The sequence below is a fragment of the Scyliorhinus torazame genome, chromosome 5, assembly GCF_047496885.1.
Source record: "Scyliorhinus torazame isolate Kashiwa2021f chromosome 5, sScyTor2.1, whole genome shotgun sequence".
Classification (NCBI taxonomy): Eukaryota; Metazoa; Chordata; class Chondrichthyes; order Carcharhiniformes; family Scyliorhinidae; genus Scyliorhinus; species Scyliorhinus torazame.
This window is the reverse complement of record NC_092711.1, coordinates 67,283,988-67,302,890: the sequence shown is the minus strand read 5'-3', so window position 1 is coordinate 67,302,890 and position 18,903 is coordinate 67,283,988. Positions and strand designations below refer to the sequence as shown.

The window sequence follows — 18,903 nt, the reverse complement described above, 5'->3', positions numbered from 1 at the left end:
GAGATCCTGGTGCATCCTCAGTCACCAATAGTAATTATATAAAATCGAGGTCTTGAAATATGTGGAGGTATGATCGATAAACTTGCAGATGGAAAATTGTTGGTGTGGTAACTAGCGAGGAGAAAAGCCTTAAATTACAGGATGATACAGGTGGGCTGATCATTTGGGCAGAACAGTGGCAAATGGAATTTAACCAGGAAAAGTGGCAGCTCTTGTACAGGGTCAGGACAGACATGGTGTGCCGAGTGACATCTGTGCTGGATCATTCTAGAAAACATTGACCGCATTCACCATCTGAAACTGTCACGATGCCCGAGTGATTGACGGCAGCTCCTGACCAATAGGAAGAGGAGTGGCGGTCTGGAGGACCGAGTCAGGGCGGCTGGTCCTCCAAACAATCGGAGTGAATGAGGGGCAGGACACGCTGTGATTGAAGCATGCGCAGTGTGGGTAATGGCGATGTCGAAGGGCATCTTCATTGAATTTACAGTGCTGAAGGAGGCCATTCGGCCCACCGGCCCTTAGAAAGAGAACCCCACTCAAGGCCGCGCCTCCACCCTAACCCCAGAAGCTTGGACACTCAGGGCAATTGATCATGACCAATCAACCTAAACTGCACATCTTTTGACTGGGAGGAAACGGGAGCACCCGGACGAAACTCACGGAGACAAGGGGAGGACGTACAGACACCGCACAGACAGTGACCCAAGCCGGGAATCGAACCTGGAACCCTGGAGCTGTGAAGCAACTGTGCTACTCACTGTGCTCCCATGCTGCCCTAACTTTTAATACTAAGAATCAAAGAAAAATTAACTATATTATACTGGAGAAAGAAGGTTGGAAAGATCTCAATACAAACACAAAAGTACAATTCAAATTCTTTCTTTTCTTTTACCCCAGTAATAGCCTTACAGAAACAACGGCCGTAATTCTCCGTTCACACCGCTACCGTGAATGGAGATTTGGATGAGTGCCAAATTCTCCGTTCTTCGTGAATTCCAAAATTGGTAAGAGGTGCTTAACAGTATGGAGGAAGCAAGAGATTGCAGGGGTGGGCGAAAACGTTGTGAAAAGCTGTTGTAAGCTGCAATCCTCGGAAAAGAGTTTCCGGGTCCCCATTTGTACCGAAGGAGCTGCAGCTCCTCATGTTTGGCTCGGGTTAACGGCCGCCATCTTTATTGGATGTGCATCAGGGCGCATGCGCGTTTGTCATCTTTGTCAGGGGCGATGTTTCAATGAGTGGGAGGAGTTTGTTCCCCATTGTTCAGAATGGAGACAACTTGTCCATCAACCTGGATTAGTCTTTGAGTCCCAATGTCTTGTTGATGATGCAAAGCGGTGGCAGAGATGGAAAGAAAAGGAAGCAAATCCTGCTCTCCGGATTTCACTGTCTTATTAGACATCCTGTCCCATGTGTCCCAGCTCTGTTCAGCCACATGAAGACCCAGGGTAGAAATTCATAACCCTGAGTAGATGTCACCCTCAAATTAGGGGACTGCTGATGACAAGAGGGTCACTGTGCAGCAGGGGGCATGAGCGGTCATCCTGGACCAGGAAGCAGGAGGGGAGAATGTTGTGGATTTCTATCCTGGACTGATAGTGATTAATTTTGGAAACTCCTTTTACAGGGGATTAGTAGGGGAGGATTTACACACAGCAAACTCAAACCAGGAGAAATGTTTATCTTTCCTGAATTTCATTTCTGGACTGACAGTGATGCCTTTGTAAACGTCTTTCACAGGGGCTTAGAAAGGGATTCGCAGACAGGAAACTCACAACCAATCCTCACATCAAATTCTGTCAGCACCATTCGGTGCTGCAATCCTCGGAAAAGAGTTTCCGGGACCCCATTTGTACCGAGCGGAGCTGCAGCTCTTCATGTTCGGCTCGGGTTAACAGCCGCCATCTTTATTGGATGTGCACCAGGGCGCATGCGCGTTTGTCATCTTTGTCGGGAGACGTTTCAATGAGTGGGAGGATCTGCATCTGGAGATTATCGACCTTTGTGTGTAAGCATTGAGTTCCGTATCATTATCACTCACTGTATAAAATGACTACCTCCTTTCTCCCCTGTAGATCTTGTTCACAATCTTAAATCTGTGTCCCGTAATCCTTTTACAATCTACTGATGGGAACAGTTAAAAAAAATATTTTGCTGGGTTTGCCGTTGTTGTTTCTGGTGCCTGGGTCGATGCCGGGTGGTCTGTCTGCTTTCATTCCTTTTTCATGTTTTTGTAGTGGTTGAATCAGCTTGGACCAGTCCATTTAGGATCCAGAATACAATTGAAGTCTCCTCCAAGAACCAATTGATCTGTATCCAGGTCTGGGATGGATTCCAACAATTTTTTTACAAATGTTTCTATGAGATCCCCTCATTAAAAAAAAGATAAAGAAGCAGAATTAAGCCATTCAGCCCATCGAGTTTTCGAGTTTGCTCTGCCATTCGATCATGGCTGATATGTTTCTCATCCCCATTCATCCTGTATTGTAGCTCTCTTGAAATGAATGCGAACATTGCATTTGCCTTTCTAACTGCCGACTTTCCTTTATGTGTTCTTGGGATGTGGGTGTCGCTGGCTGAGCCGGCATTTGCTGCCCACCCCTAATTGCCCTTGAACTGAGTGGCTTGCTCGGCCATTTCAGAGGGGGCAGTTTGGGAGGATGTGAGGCTGAAGTGAATAAATGACAAAGGGGATAATGGTGCAAGACAAAACTGGGTGACAATGAGATAACATATGGACGATAAGGGAATAGTGTAGATTGGCTTTAGAGTGGTTTCACAGGTCGGCGCAACATCGAGGGCCGAAGGGCCTGTACTGCGCTGTAATGGTCCATGTTCTAAGTAAATAAATTAATAGGACAAGAGAATAAATAAAAGACAGGTCCTGGTAAATGGCAACAGCAGAACCGTTACCAGCACCAACTGTCTAAAAATATCGGAGTGATGATTATAATCTGAAATTACTGAAATGAATGTTGTGTCTGGAAGGTCAGAAATTGCCTGATCAAGGATGAGGTTCTGTTCCTCGAGTTTCCTTTGAGCTTTATTGGAGCAGTGCAGGAGGCCGAGGACAGAGTGGGAATGGGGCGGGGAATTAAAATATTAAATGATCAGAAGCTCAGGATTATGCTTGCTGACTGAATAGTGATGTTCCACAGTCACCCAATCCAGATTTCATCTCCTCAGTGTAGAGCAGACCAAATCGTGAGCAGTGAATACACAATACTGGATAGCAAGAAGTACAAGTAATTCACTGTCACCTGGAAAGTGTGTTTGTAATCCTGGAATATGGGAAGGATGGCGATGAACTGGTGGTTGTTGCATCTGTTGTGTCTGCATGGAAATGACTTACAGTGATGTTCATAAGAACACAAGAAATGGGAACGGGTGTAGACCATACGGCTCATCGAGCCTCTGCATTTCTTGCTGGGTGTAACCTGCCCAATCAGGCATCATTCTGGTACGCTTTCCTGTATCTACCCCAGTCCTTCCAGACCCATCTTATGATATGGAGACATTAGCCTCAACAATCCTGTGCACTAATTTAGTCTGGCCCAGTGACACCGAGCTGAAATCCAGTCTTTCTTTGACACATTATTCTTAATGCCACAACTGACAGGTTAAGAGTGAAAAAGTCAACTGTTTAGCAGTAAGGGGAAGAGGCAAGTTTGTAGATGCTCGACAGCGTTACAGACTCATTAGATCTGCTTCTTCTGTCCCATCTTATATTTAGCTAATGGAAAATGATTAAAATACTGCAACACACAGGCATTTGGGGGCAATTGTGAGTTTGCTGCTCAGATTAAGTAAAGTCATAAAATGGATCTAGAAGGACTGGAGAAGATGCAGGCAAATATATTTAAATTATGCCTGAACTGGCAGGTTTTACCCAGCAACAAAGGTTGGACAGGGTGTAAACCTTTTCTCTGGAAAAGGGAATGAAGGATGACCTGATCCTGTAAGATTATGAAAAGGTTTGATATGAGAGACAAGTGGAAGATGTTTCCATTGGATAAGAATGAATATGAGTTAGTCATTAATTGATCTAATGTGCAGTTCAGGAGCAGTTCAGAGGGAGATCACTCACACACTTTCTGGGCAGCACGGTAGCACAAGTAGCTAGCACTGTGGCTTCACAGCGCCAGGGTCCCAGGTTCGATTCCCCTGGGATGTGAGGAGTCTGCACTTTCTCCCTGTGTCTGCGTGGGTTTCCTCCAGGTGCTCCAGTTTCATCCCACAGTCCAAAGAAGTGCAGGTTAGGTGGATTGGCTGTACTAAATTGCCCTTTATGTCCAAAAAGGGTAGGAGGGGTTATTGGGCTATGGGGATAGGGTGGAAGTGAGGGCTTAAGTGGGTCGGTGCAGACTCGATGGGCCGAATGGTCTCCTTCTACACTGTATGTTCTATGTGCAAAGGGATTTCCTCAGTTTTCCCACTGGTTAACACTCCAACTTTAAAAGCTCAAACTATTTGATCCAATTTCAGCTCATTGTTATTGGCGAGGGGCAGTTTAACTGTGGGGGAGGGCCCATACTATTTAGGTGCTGTATTAATTGATTTAATGCATTTGTTCCCTTGGCCCAATGTTACTAATCGTAATCAGTTCGCAAAGCATAATTTCCTTCAAAAAATATCCATTTTAATGGCGGGTTTATAACCCAACATGCGTTGCAGCTGAGAATGTGCTCTATCCACATGACAGAAGCTCCTCGCCCATGTGCAGAGTCCGGCTGTGACTGGAGCATGCGCAGTTCGGGCTGTGATCGGCGCATGCACAGTTCAGGTTGTCGTTGACGGTGCGAGGAGCGGGAAAGAAACAATCGAGCAACTTTCAGGATTGGAGCCGGTGGGTGGCCAGGGAGCAATAGAAGCTGCGGAGTGAGCCGGGAGGCTTCATAAATACCCCGTGGAGGCTTCAACTCCCGAGTAAAATGTTAACGGTCCCGTCTTAAACAGCACCAAACAGAGTGAGAGCTGAGCGGTGACAGGCCCGGGTTACCGGCCGCCATCTTTACAGAGGACAAGGTGCCGCAGGGCGCATGCGCTGCGAGCCTGGACCGGATGCCAACTCTCCCGGATTGAGTGACTGGAGTCTCCAGTATTTTATTTTATTCATTTGTGGGAGTCAACATTTATTGCCCATTCCTAATTTTCCTGGAACCGAGCGGTTTGCTCGGCCATCTCGGAGGGCATTTAAAGAATCAACCACATTGCTGTGGTTTGGAATCGTGTTGGCCAGGCCAGGTAAGGATGGCAGATTTTCTTTTCTGTTCATTCACGGGATGTGGGTGTCGCTGGCTGGGCCAGCATTCAATGCCCATCCCTAATTGCCCTTGAACTGAGGGCATCTCAGAGAGCATTTTAAGAGTCAACAAGCTGACTGTATATCTGGAGTCACATGTAGGCCAGACCAGGTAAGGATAGAAGATTTCCTTCACTGAAGGACATCAGTGAACTAGGTGGGTCTTTGCAACAATCGATAATGGTTTCAGGGTCTTCAGAAGACTTTAAATGAATTCAAATTTAACCTTCTGTCTTGGTGAGATTCGTGTCTGGGAAATCATTAGGACAGTAAAGAAGATTTTAATGTATTTTTCTTTTAACATTTCTCTTAAGCGGATATACAAATATTGAAAATGGGATAAAGGTTGTTTGGCTGACAGTCAATCACTGTCCTTTAAGGTAATGAGTCCTTTTGCTTCCCAATTGGCCGAGGAAGGCAGTGTGTCACAAGGATGGATGTGTTGACCGATTAATGGCTGGAGGATGAGGGCAGGTCATGTGATCAAAGCTCCAGGAATACATTTCATCAAACTTGGTGAGGAGAGAACGTTTTGAATTTCTATCCTAAACTGACAGTGAGGTTTCTGTAAATTTACAGGATACTGGAAGTGGAGGTTTAACAGACGGGAAACGCAAACCAAACGTCACATCGCGATCTGACAGAGTCACTCGGTTCATCAGAAACTGAATATCAGCAGCATCTGGGTGTGGAAGGTAAAAGGTTTGTCTGTTCTGTCTGTGAGGGAAGATTTCAGGTCTCAGTGTGACTGGAAAAGCCCCGAGATTCACAAACCCTGGTTAGGCCAAACCTGGAGAACTGTGTTCAGTTCTGCGCAACAAACCTGAGGAAGGATAGAATGGCCTCGGAGGGAGTGTAGCACAGATTTACCTGAGTGATATCTGAACACCCACTGGGGTTAAATTACAAAACTAGATTACACAAACAAATCATACAGAGAAAAGCATTAGGTCCATTGAGTCCATGCCAGCTCTCTAATCGGCACGATAGCACAGTGGTTAGCACCATTGTTTCACAGCGCCAGAGACCCGGGTTTGTTTTCCGGCTTGGGTCACTGAATGGGCGGAGTCTGCACATTCTTCCTGTGTCTGCGTGGGTTTCCTCCAGGTGCTCCGGTTTCCTCCCACAAGTCCCGAAACATGTGCTTGCGAGGTGAATTGGACGTTCTGAATTCTCGCTCAGTGTACCTGAATAGAAGCTGGAGTGTGGCGACTAGGGGCTTTTCACAGGAACTTTATTGCAGTGTTAATGTAAGCCTACTTGTGACAGTCGATCATTTTTCCTCAGATAAGGACACCAAGGTGTGGTCTCACCAAGGCCCTGTATAATTGCAGCAAGACATCCCTGCTCTTCGACTCAAACCCTCTTGCTATGAAGGCCAACAAACCATTTGCCTTCTTTACCGCCTGCTGTACCTGCATGCTTCCATACAAAGTAGGAGCAGGCCACTTGGCCCCTCGACCCTGCTCCTTACATAAACATCAGGAGTCGGTCTCTCGAACCTGCTCCTTGCATACAGAGTAGGAGTCGCCCCTTGAGCCTGCTCCTAACACAGAAACTAGGAGTCGGCCCCTTGAGCCTGCTCCATCATTCAATGATTTTAACCTCAACTCCACATTCCTGCCGACCCCGATAATCTTTCACCCCTTTGCTTATCAAGAAGCTATCCATCTCTGCCTTAAATATATTCAAGAGCTTGACTTCCACTGCATTTTAAGGACACAAGTTCTAAGTCACAGAATCCCTACAATGCAGAAGGAGCCCAAGTCAGCATTAACCCTCTGAAAAAACACCCCACCCATCCCACCCTACCCCATCCACATATCCCACCCAACGTGCACATCCTTGGAGATGAAGGGGCAATTTAGCACCTAACCTGCAAATCTTTGAACTGTGTGAGGAAACCGGAGCACCCCGAGGATACCCACACAGACACGATGAGAACGTGCAAACTCCACAGAGTCACCCAGGGTCGGACGTGAACCTGTGTCCCTGGTGCTGTGAGGCAGCAGTGCTAACCACTGTGCCACCCCCTGTCTTCCATCCCTCAAGAGAAAAAAAACTGTTATCCCCATCTGAAATATGTGCCCGCTTATTTTGCAACCTTGACCCCCTTGTTCCAGATACTCCCACAAGAGGAAACATGCTCTCGACATCCACCTTATCAAGACCCCTCAGGATCTTATATAGTTCAATCCAGGTTTTACCCAAAACTTTAAAACTGTGTCCCGACTGCTTGTACGACCAGTGAGTGGAAACAAGAGTTTCTTTGTCCACCCGATGGAAATCTGGCATAATCTTGTGTACCTGAATCAAATCTCCCCTCAACCTTCTCTGCTGGAACCATTCTGGGAAATCTCCTCTGCACCTTCTCCAAGAACCTTCAGATCCTTCCTGAAGAGCGGTGACCAGCGCTTTATAAAGATTCATAGAATAGAATTAGAACCATAGAATTCCTACAGTGCAGAAGGGGGCCATTCGGCCCATCAGGTCGGCACTGATTCTCTGAAAGGGCACCCTGCCTAGGCCCACATCCATACCCTGTCCCTGTAACCCCATAGCCCCACCTAACCTGCACATCCCTGGACACTAAGGGGCAATTTATCAAGGCCAATCCACCTAAATGTCTCTTCTTTGGACTGTTGGAGGAAACCTGAGCACCGGGTTGGAACCCACGCAGACACGGTGCAAGGAGAAAGTGCAAACTCCACACACCCAGTCACCAAGGCCGGAATTGAACCCGGGTCTCTGGCGCTGTGAGGTAGCAGTGCTAACCACCGTGCCACCAGAAGCATAGCTTTTCTGTTGCGGTATCAATATTACTGTTTATGAAGCTCAAGATCGAAGTTACTTTGCCAACTACTCTCTTAATATGTCTTGTCAATATATAAAATCCCTCTTCACCTCATTCTCTCTCCTCCCAAAGAGCTCCTGTTAGACCGCATGACAGCTCTGGAGCAGCAGATGGACTCATTTTGGAGCATCCGCGATGCTGAGGATGTCGTGGATAGCACGTTTAGTGAGTTGGTACTGAGGGAGATAGAAAATGGGTGACCAAAAGACAGAGCAAGAGTAGGAAGGCAGTGCAGGTGTCCCCCGCGGTCATCTCCCTGCAACACAGATATACCGCTTTGGATACTGTTGGGGGAGATGGCTCACCAGGGGAAGGCATCAGCAGCCAGGTTCATGGCACCGTGGCTGGCTCTGCTGCGCAGCTGGGCAGGAAGAAGAATGGCAGGGCTATAGTGATAAGGGACTCAATTGTAAGGGGACCAGGTGGTTCTGCGGACGCAATCGAGACGCCAGGATGCTATGTTGCCTCCCTGGTGCAAGGGTCACTGATGCCTCGGAGCGGCTGCAGGACATTCTGGGGGGGAGGGGGGGGGGGGGGGCGGGGAACAGCCAGCTTTCGTGGTGCACATAGGCACCAACGATATAGGTAAAAAACAGGACGGGGTCCTACAAGCTGAATTCAGGGAGTTAGGAGTTAAACTAAAAAGTAGGACCTCAAAGGTAGTAATCTCAGGATTGCTACCAGTCCCACGAGCTAGTCAGAGTAGGAATGTCAGGATAGATAGGATGAATGCGTGGCTCGAGAGATGGTGCACGAGGGAGGAATTCAAATTCCTGGGGTATTGGTACCGGTTCTGGGGGAGGTGGGACCAGTACAAACCGGACGGTCCGCTCCTGGGCAGGACTGGAACTGATTTCCTCGGGGGTGTGTTTGTTAGAGCTGTTGGGGAGGGTTTAAACTAATATGGCAGGGGAGTGGGAACCGATGCAGGAAGTCGGAAGGTAGTAGAACAGGGACAGAAACAAAAGGCAATAAGGGGGAAAGTGTAAGGCAGAGAAGCCAGTCAAAAAACAAAAGGGCGACAGTACAAGGTACAGTGACTGAGGGGAGCTCAGTGAATAGGCCCAGTAATACTAAAAGGAATAAAACGGGAAGTAAAAACATAAATGGTAAGCGACGCGGCAGGTTGTTACATGAAGATATGGGTTCAACGACAAGGAAAATTAGGAGAAAAGTTAAGAGGAAATATAACTTAGGAGAGGTTACTGATCGAGGTGTTAAGATTCAAAACAGGTATAAAAGGCGACATAAGTGTACTTTACCTGAATGCTCGTAGTATTCGGAATAAGGTAAATGAGTTAATGGCGCAAATCATCGTGAATGACTATGATTTAGTGGCCATTACTGAAACATGGTTAAAGGATGGTCATGACTGGTAGTTAAATATCTGAGGGTATCAAACTATTCGGACGGACAGAGTGGGTGGTAAAGGAGGTGGTGTAGCTCTGTTATTTAAGGAAGACATCCGGGCAATAGTAAGGGATGACATCGGTGCTATGGAGGATAAGGTTAAATCCGTTTAGGTGGAAATCAGGAATAGTAAGGCGAAATTGTCACTGACAGGAGTAGTCTTTCGGCCACCAAATAGTAACATTAGGGTGGGGCAGGCAATAAACAAAGAAATATCTGATGCATGTAGAAATGGTACAGCAGTTATCATGGGGGATTTTAATCTACATGTCAATTGGTTTAACCAGGTTGGTCAAGGCAGCCTTGAGGAGGAGTTTATAGAATGTATCCGCGATAGTTTCCTAGAACAGTATGTAATGGAACCTACGAGGGAACAAGCGGTCCTAGATCTGGTCCCGTGTAATGAGACAGGATTGATTCATGATCTCATAGTTAGGAATCCTCTCGGAAGGAGCGATCACAATATGGTGGAATTTAAAATACAGATGGAGGGTGAGAAGGTAAAATCAAACACTAGTGTTTTGTGCTCAAACAAAGGAGATTACAATGGGATTAGAGAAGAACTAGCTAAGGTAGACTGGGAACAAAGACTTTATTGTGAAACAGTTGAGGAATAGTGGAGAACCTTCCAAGCAATTTTTCACAGTGCCCAGCAAAGGTATATACCAACAAAAAGCAAGGATGGTAGAAGGAGGAAAAATTGACCGTGGATATCTAAGGAAATAAGGGAGAGTATCAAATTGAAGGAAAAAGCATACAAAGTGGCAAAGATTAGTGGAAGACTAGAGGACTGTGAAATCTTTACGGGGCAACAGAAAGCTACTAAAAAAGCTATAAAGAAGAGTAAGATAGATTATGAGAGTAAATTTGCTCAGAATATAAAAACAGATAGTAAAAGTTTCTGCAAATATATAAAACAAAAAAGAGTGGCTAATGTAAATACTGGTCCTTTAGAGGATCAGAAGGGAGATTTAATAATGGGAGATGAGGAAATGGCTGAATAACTGAACAGGTTTTTTGGGTCAGTCTTCACAGTGGAAGACACAAATAACATGCCAGTGACTGATAGAAATGAGGCTATGACAGGCTCGGACCATGAGATGATTGTTATCACTGAGGAGGTAGTGATGGGCAAGCTAATGGGGCTAAAGGTAGACAAGTCTCCCGGCCCTGATGGGATGCAGCCCAGAGTGCTAAAAGAGATGGCTAGGGAAATTGCAAATACACTAGTGATAAGTTACCAAAATTCACTAGACTCTGGGGTGGACCTGGCAGATTGGAAATTAGCAAACGTGACACCACTGTTTAAAAAAGGAGGTAGGCAGAAAGCGGGTAATTATAGGCCAGTGAGCTAATTTCGGTAGCAGGGAAGATGGAATCTACCATCAAGGAAGAAATAGCGAGGCATTTGGATGGAAATTGTCCCATTGGGCAGACGCAGAATGGGTTTATAAAGGGCAGGTCGTGCCTAACTAATTTAGTGGAATTTTTTGAGGACATTACCAGTGCAGTAATGGATGTGGTATATCTGGATTTCCAGAAAGTCTTTGACAAGGTGCCACACAAAAGGTTGCTGCATAAGATAAAGATGCATGGCATTATGGGTAAAGTAGTAGCATGGATAGAGGATTGGTTAATGAATAGAAAGCAAAGAGTGGGGATTAATGGGTGTTTCTCTGGTTGCCAATCAGTAGTTAGTGGTGTCCCTCAGGGATCAGTGTTGGGCCCGCAATTGTTCACAATTTACATAGATGATTTGGAGTTGGGGACCAAGGGCAATGTGTCCAAGTTTGCAGATGACACTAAGATGAGTGGTAAAGCAAAAAGTGCAGAGGATACTGGAAGTCTCCAGAGGGATTTGGATAGGTTAAGTGAATGGGCTAGGATCTGGCAGATGGAATACAATGTTGACAAATGTGAGGTTATCCATTTTGGTAGGAATAACAGCAAAAGGGATTATTATTTAAATGATAAAATATTAAAACATGCTGCTGTGCAGAGAGACCTGGGTGTGCTAGTGCATGAGTCGCAAAAAGTTGGTTAAGGCGGCGAATGGAAGTTTGTCCTTCATTGCTAGAGCGATGGAGTTTAAGACTAGGGAGATTATGCTGCAATTGGATAAGGTGTTAGTGAGGCCACACCTGGAATATTGTGTTCAGTTTTGGTCTCCTTATCTGAGAAAGGACGCACTGGCACTGGAGGGTGTGCAGAGGAGATTCACTAGGTTAATCCCAGAGCTGAAGGGATTGGATTACGAGGAGAGGTTGAGTAGACTGGGACTGTACTCGTTGGAATTTAGAAGGATGAGGGGGGATTTTATAGAAACATATAAAATTATGAAGGGAATAGATAGGATAGATGTGGGCAGGTTGTTTCCATTGGCGGGTGAAAGCAGAACTCGGGCGTCTAGCCTCAAAATAAGGGATAGTAGATTTCGGACTGAGTTTAGGAGGAACTTCTTCACCCAAAGGGTTGTGAATCTATAGAATTCCTTGCCAAGTGAAGCAGTTGAGGCTCTTTCATTAAATGTTTTTAAGATAAAGATAGTTTTTTGAAGAATACAGGGATTAAGGGTTAAGGTGTTCGGGCTGGAAAGTAGAGCTGAGTCCACAAAAGATCAGCCATGAACTTATTGAATGGCGGAGCAGGCTCGAGGGGCCAGGTGGCCTACTCCTGCTCCTATTTCGTATGTTCTTATAACAATCCAGCCGTTTTCATGGTCACTTTTTCCCAGTGCCGGCCCCACAAATGACCAGATTCATTCACCTCAATTTCACAACCTGCCTTTGTGTTTTTGTGGATTCTCTCTCACTACTTATTTTCTGTTTTAAATCAGTTTCACGGGGTGTTCGAAGGGGAGTCTCAAGGTCTGGAAACTGAAACCAAGAATCACATCAGGATCTGACAGAGTCCTCAATTTATCACAAACTGAATATCATTGTACTTTGAACATGGAAGGAAAAAGCATCGTTCAGAGTGGGGAGAACCCGTACACGTTTTGTGTGTGTGGACGAGGATTCAGTCGATCATCAGGCCTCACAAGCCACAAATGTAGTCACACTGAGGAGAAACCGTGGGAATGTGCGGACTGTGGGAAAGGATTCAGTTACCCATCCCAGCTGGAAACTCATCGACGCAGTCACACTGGGGAGAGACCATTCACCTGCTCCAAGTGTGGGAAGGGATTCACTGAGTCATCCAGTCTGTCCACACACGAGCGAGTTCACACTGTGGAGAAACCATTTCAATGTCCAGTCTGCGGGAAGTGCTATAAAAGATCTGGGGATCTGATGTGCCATCAACGTGTTCACACTGACGACAGACCGTTCAGGTGCTCTCACTGCGGGACTGGGTTCAGACGATCATCTCACCTCACTGTACATCAGCGAGTTCACACTGGGGAGAAGCCATTCGTCTGCGCCGAGTGTGGGAAGGGATTCACTCAGTCATCGGCCCTGCTGAGTCACCAGCGAGTTCACAGTGGGGAGAGACCATTCACCTGCTCCAAATGTGGGAAGGGATTCACTCAGTTATCCACCCTGCAGACACACCAGCGAATTCACACTGGGAAGAGGCCATTTGCCTGCGCCAAGTGTGGGAAGGGATTCACTCAGCCATCCGCTCTGCAGAACCACCAGCGAGTTCACACTGATGAGAGACCGTTTCAATGTCCAGACTGCGGGAAGCGCTATAAAAGTTCTGCCGAACTGATGCAGCATCAACGTGTTCACACAGACGAGAAACCGTTTAGGTGCTCTCACTGCGGGACTGGGTTCAGGCGATCATCTGACCTCACTGTACATCAGCGGGTTCACACTGGGGAGAGGCCATTCACCTGCACCGAGTGTGGGAAGGGATTCACTCAGTCATCAGCCCTGCTGAGTCACCAGCGAATTCACACTGGGGAGAGACCGTTCACCTGCTCAGAGTGTGGGAAGAGATTCACTCAGTCATCCCACCTGCTGACACACCAGCGAGGCCACAAGTAACTACAGTGATTGGATTTTGCTGATCCTCACATTCAGGACTGAACCATGTTCATTTGGGTCTCTTTCTGCTGATAACAAACTCCAGCCCATTTACAGGGGCTAATATTCTGGCTAAAAGTCAAATAAATCAGATTTATGTTAAATGCGCAGTGTTGAAACTTTTTAATATCTCTGACACAGGTTAGTTCCTTTTGAAGTACTCTCGCTCTCCCCTGTCTCTTCCATCCTCACCTCCAACAAGAAGTGTGAGGAGCTTGTGGAGCTTCTTTGTGACTGAGATTGAGTAAATCCGATCAGCTGCCTCTGCTGCTTCCCTCCCTTCCACGAGCCCACCGGACCAAAGTGCCTCTAAATTTCATCCTTTCCCGAGCCCTGAACCCACATCTTTCTCTAGTTTCTCTCTCATCTCCCCTCATGCCCTCTCAGAGCTCATCTTGTCCATGAGGTCCAGCTCCTGCTCCATCGACCCGATTCCCACTGAGCTACTGATCAACCAACTACCCTGTGTCCATGGATATTGTCAACATTTCTCACTCTTCAGGTACTATCCCTCTGTCCTTCAAATCTGCCATCATCAACCCCTCCTCAATAAAACAAACCCTTGACCCTGCTATCCTTACAAATTACTGCCCCATCTTCAGCCTCCCTCTCCTCTGCAAACTCTTTGAACATGTTGTCATCTCCGAAATCCTTGCCCATCTTTCCCAGAACTTCCATGTTTGAATCACTTCAATCAGTTCTCTGCCCTGTCACAGCGGTGAATACAAGAGACAAACAGAATTGTACCCGGAGAGAAAGACAGACAATCCAGGAGCTTGGATGCAAGGGCGGCAAGGTAGCACATTGGGTAGCACTGTCGATTCACAGCACCAGGGACTCGGGTTCGATTCCCGGCTTGAGTCACTGTCTGTGCGGAGTCTGCAAGTTCTCCCCGTGTCTGCGCAGGTTTCCTCCGGGTGCTCCGGTTTCCTCCCACAGTCCAAAGATGTGCAGGTAAGATGGATTGGCCATGCTAAATTGCCCTTTGTGTCCAAAAGGTTAGGTGGGGCTACTGGGTTACAGGGATAGGGTGGAGGTGTGGGCTTAAGTAGGATGCTCTTTCCCAGGGCTGGTACAGACTCGATGGGCCGAATGGCCTCCTTCTGCGCTGTACATTCTCTGATTCTATGAGGTGAGATTGTCCTTTCTGAGCTTCAGCCAGGTGATGTTAAACACTCAGACGGGAAAGACAAAAATCTGCAACATGTTTAAAACAGCTGATTTATTTTACCAATATCTAGAATGTTGAACTCCAGTCCCTGAGAGGCTATTATCATCAGAAACAAACTCCAACTATCAGAGTAAAAACCTCCAAGTTCTGGTCAAGAGAGAGGCCATTTGGCCCACTGTATGTATGCTGGCTGAAGTGGAGCTATTCCGCTTCATCCCATTTTGCAGATCTCAGTCGATTGTCCTGTATGTCCCAGTCCTTCAATTGGATATCCAAGACATCTATTTTAAAGTGATCAGGATTTCTGCTTCTATGACCCTATCAGACAGTGAGTTCTGGACGCCCACCACTGAAATGATGACCTCCTAGAAGCCATAGCTTTGCCAAAAGAAGTATCCATTCTAAAGTGTAAGGTCCGTATTGAAGACAACACTACAGAAGCACAAGGAAACGCCCTTGCAGACCGAGTAGCAAAGGAAGCTGCCTCCCAGTGGGATTTTTCAGCAGAACCAAGACACATCTACAAATTGGGAGTGACCGATTTATTACAAGATCTACGTGAAATGCAACATGACTACACAAGAAGAGAAATGGTCATGATTAGACTCAGGCATCCAGTTGTATGATGATATTTGGAGACAAGTTCAGACTGATAAACCAGTTGCACCACAGGCACTGATGCCATTTCTGGCCCAACAGATCAGTTCATGGGGACATTTAGCCCCTCAACAGATGATGGCTCGATTCCAGAAAAGTTGGTGTGGGAAAGATTCAAAAAACATGCACAATTGGTATCAAACCACTGTGTAACATGTCAAAAGAACAACCTACGACCTATAACATCAATGCCTCAGCTAAAAGCTGCCCCTGCAGGACCATTCCAGAACATACAGGTCGATTACATCACCCTTCCTACATGTCAAAGATACACTGACATCCTTGTAATAGTGGATATGTTCTCTCGATGGGTCGAGGCTGCTCCAGCCAGGAGGGCTACAGCCACCCATACAGCCAAAGTCCTATGCAAAGGCTATATTCCCAGATGGGGAGTACCAGCTAGCATTGATTCAGACAATGGAACCCACTATACAGGTGCTGTTTGCCAGGAGGTGTGCAGGTTACTGAACATCGATTGGAATCTACACTGCCCTTATCATCCAGAAACATCAGGACAAGTGGAACGCATGAACCTGACTTTAAAAGAACGGTTGTCCAGATACAACCAAGAAGGCATGAATTGGATTCAAGCCTTGCCACTAGTTTTGTGCAAACAGAACCACAGGCCTAAGCCCATTTGAGGTAATCACTGGCAGACCCATGTCCCTGCCAGGAACTATTGACTTAAGAAAGGCAGACTGCCATCTGATGAGTTGATGCTTTACTTAGTTATTGTCAAAACTTAACAAATGCTGTCAGGTGTTGGCGGCGTGGGGCGAGCCTCCTGAGGGGGGCCACAACTTGGTGCCCGGCGAATCCGTTTACAGAAAACAAATTCAGCGCGAACCGTTAGGAGCCAAGTGGGAAAGCCCCTACCAGATATTACTCACAAACCAGTCAGCCGTGAAACTCCAAGGAAAGAAATCATGGATTGACATTTCCAAAATCCCGACTCTTCCCTTCCCCAATGTGGAGATACCAGAACCAAAGAAAATGATAAACGATGAGGTTCAGAGATGGCGATCTGCAGGCCGCCCATTAAACACTTTCAAGGGATGGTATCAACATGTCTGTGATCGGAAACTGAATCCGCCCCAAGTAACCTTCCCAACTGGGACCATATGTTTAATCGGCTATAATCATCGAGCTTGGAATGTGGGACACAGTAAATGTGAATATTATTTGGATGTGAGTGCCAGTACACAGTGCACTCATGACACAAGAAAGGTCTATGGACATGAAGGGAATCCCATCGAATTTAAAGGGCTACCTAATCACACCGATGGGACAAATTTGACAGAACGTTGGTCCCCACAAGTGGTTGCCCAATATTCTACCTATAATGGCACTTAGCTCCCAGTGAGCTGGAGAGGAGTGTGCTATTTAGGATTCATTGTCCCCTTCATCTGCCATTCCCTTTCCCTTTCCCCATCCAATGCAATAAACGCAGACTCAAAACATGGACCTCATCCCACAGTTTGAGAAATATCAACCTACCACTATCATCATGAGGTCTAAACGCGAGATCACAGGGGCTGAGAAATTATCTTCTGCTCTCATCCCTGCCTATGGCGTCATTGTATTGACCAGAGAATACATTAAATTGGCCGCAGCATTAAGAAAATAGCCAATGACACTGCCCGAACCCGAAGTAGCATTTCAGCCGAGATGCTAGCCATTCGCACTGTGGCTTTACAGAATCGGGTGGCACTTGACTATTTGCTAGCCGAGAAAGGTGGCACCTGTGCCTTGATTGGTGCAGTGTTGCACCTACATCCCAGTAATTCAGAAGAAATCAAAAGCTTGTCAGCACATATTCAAGAAGAAGTTAGGAAACTTTACCAACCCTCTGACACCACTCTTTGGGGATGGCTCTCTGGATGGGTGGGTGGCACAGGAATTTCCATCATTCAGGGATTTCTCTTATTTTTCATTTTTGGGCTTGTCATTTACATAGTGGTCTTGCTGATCAGATGCATTGGCCAATGTCTGGCTACCCATAATGCCCCATCAATCAAAGTGGTTCATAGTGGTCCAACTGCACAACCAACCCAAGACATTGAACAAGGCTCCTACTATTGAACTTTTATTACAGCATTATTACCCAATTATTACTACAATCAATTTCCATTATTACTGAATTGTTATTGTACTGTATAATTACTTTTTTGAATAAAATACTTCCAGAATGCTTGTAATGCTTACAAAGCTTTGCCCGCTCCACTGTTGAAGGCTGTTCTCAAACAAGTGAACCATTCACGACACTGTGAATGAGTTCCTCCCCGTGCTTACTTCTATCCTGTCGCATTTCTTAATTTCTATGTGTTATTTTGATTAATCTTATTAATCTTTAGAAGAATCAAAAGGGGGGGACTGATAGAAATTGGCTTTTCTAGTCAGCTATAGATGATAAAGGTAAAAGGGTGAAATGAGAACACATTAATCATATTAAGCATTATTTGAGTGCAACAGTAGCTGGAAACCCATTAAGGGTTAATCCAGATCATACACTTTAATTTTCTTTCATTAAACCTAGATTTTAACATTTGCAAATTGCTTGAGACAAGCAACGTCAGTGATGCCAACTAGCTATAAGACCCCATTGTATGCTGCTGCTTTTCCAGCACAGCAGTCCCGTTTCCAAGGTAATAGACAGTCTGAGGTCAAAATGCCCTGAAGGCTGTGTTTTTTCAATTAATATTGAGATGCAGTTGTCGATAATTTGGAGAATTGGCAAGCGATGGAATGGGAAAATTAAACCAACATATTCAAATACCGATATCTCTTAAATTGATGGACAGACACTTTGGTCGAATTGATAAATTATAAATTTGTTCAAGCCAATCAGCAGTAAAAAGAAGGCCAGACTTTGAGATAACAATTCTCTTAAGAGTCACTTGCCGGAATGGAAAAGTGCTTCTGTTGCTCTGTTCTGTTTCTCTTCTTGCTCATTCCACCTATATTTCTGAAACCTTTGCTGCTCGCTTTGCTAATCGCAATTGCCCAGTTATTTTATCTGGTGTATTATGATTTGAATGAAAACTCAACTTCTATGTTCATAAAAGAAAATTAATCTGACTAGCTTGCTGCAGGGCTAGTTCTTTCTAAATTTTGTATCAAAAACAAGTTTTCCAGAGGCACAGCTGACAAATGAAGTTCAACTGGACTTTGCCAAAAAGCACAGACTTGACCTCTGTTATTTGGGAACTGGGAAGGGATAACGCATATCCAAGGTTCTGACTAGACACAGAGATCTATTATCCCCCTTCCACTCCCAATCCTCTGCTAATTACTTTAAATCTAAACCCCTTGGTTATTGATCTGTTCATGAAATAGATCCTTCTTATCCATTCTATCCGGGCCCCTCATAATGTTAAACACCTCAGTTAATCTCTCCTCAGCGTCCTCTGTTCCACAGAAAACCACCTCAGCCTCTCCAATCTTTCATCATTGTTAAAATTCTCCATTTGGGGACTTCCG

At 45.8% G+C, this 18,903-nt stretch overlaps 2 protein-coding genes across 6 annotated transcripts in view; one reads left to right on the top strand and one right to left on the bottom strand.

The window, feature by feature from the left end:
- Positions 1 to 18,903, bottom strand: part of LOC140418206 (uncharacterized) — a 387,895-nt gene that overhangs the window by 103,058 nt on the left and 265,934 nt on the right. The gene's annotated exons all lie outside the window — the stretch shown is intronic.
- LOC140418205 (uncharacterized) lies at positions 329 to 17,617 on the top strand. Of its 5 annotated transcripts, none has more exons than XM_072501628.1 (4): positions 958 to 1,007; positions 1,742 to 2,009; positions 5,883 to 5,998; positions 12,404 to 17,617. In XM_072501628.1, exon 4 carries the CDS (start codon positions 12,519 to 12,521, stop codon positions 13,554 to 13,556), a length of 1,038 nt encoding a protein of 345 aa, XP_072357729.1. In that variant the 5' UTR covers positions 958 to 1,007; positions 1,742 to 2,009; positions 5,883 to 5,998; positions 12,404 to 12,518; the 3' UTR covers positions 13,557 to 17,617. The 5 variants fall into 5 exon arrangements, with proteins under 5 accessions (XP_072357728.1, XP_072357730.1, XP_072357729.1 ...); XM_072501631.1 differs by having other exon boundaries at positions 5,883 to 6,005; XM_072501629.1 differs by lacking the exon at positions 1,742 to 2,009 and having other exon boundaries at positions 937 to 1,007.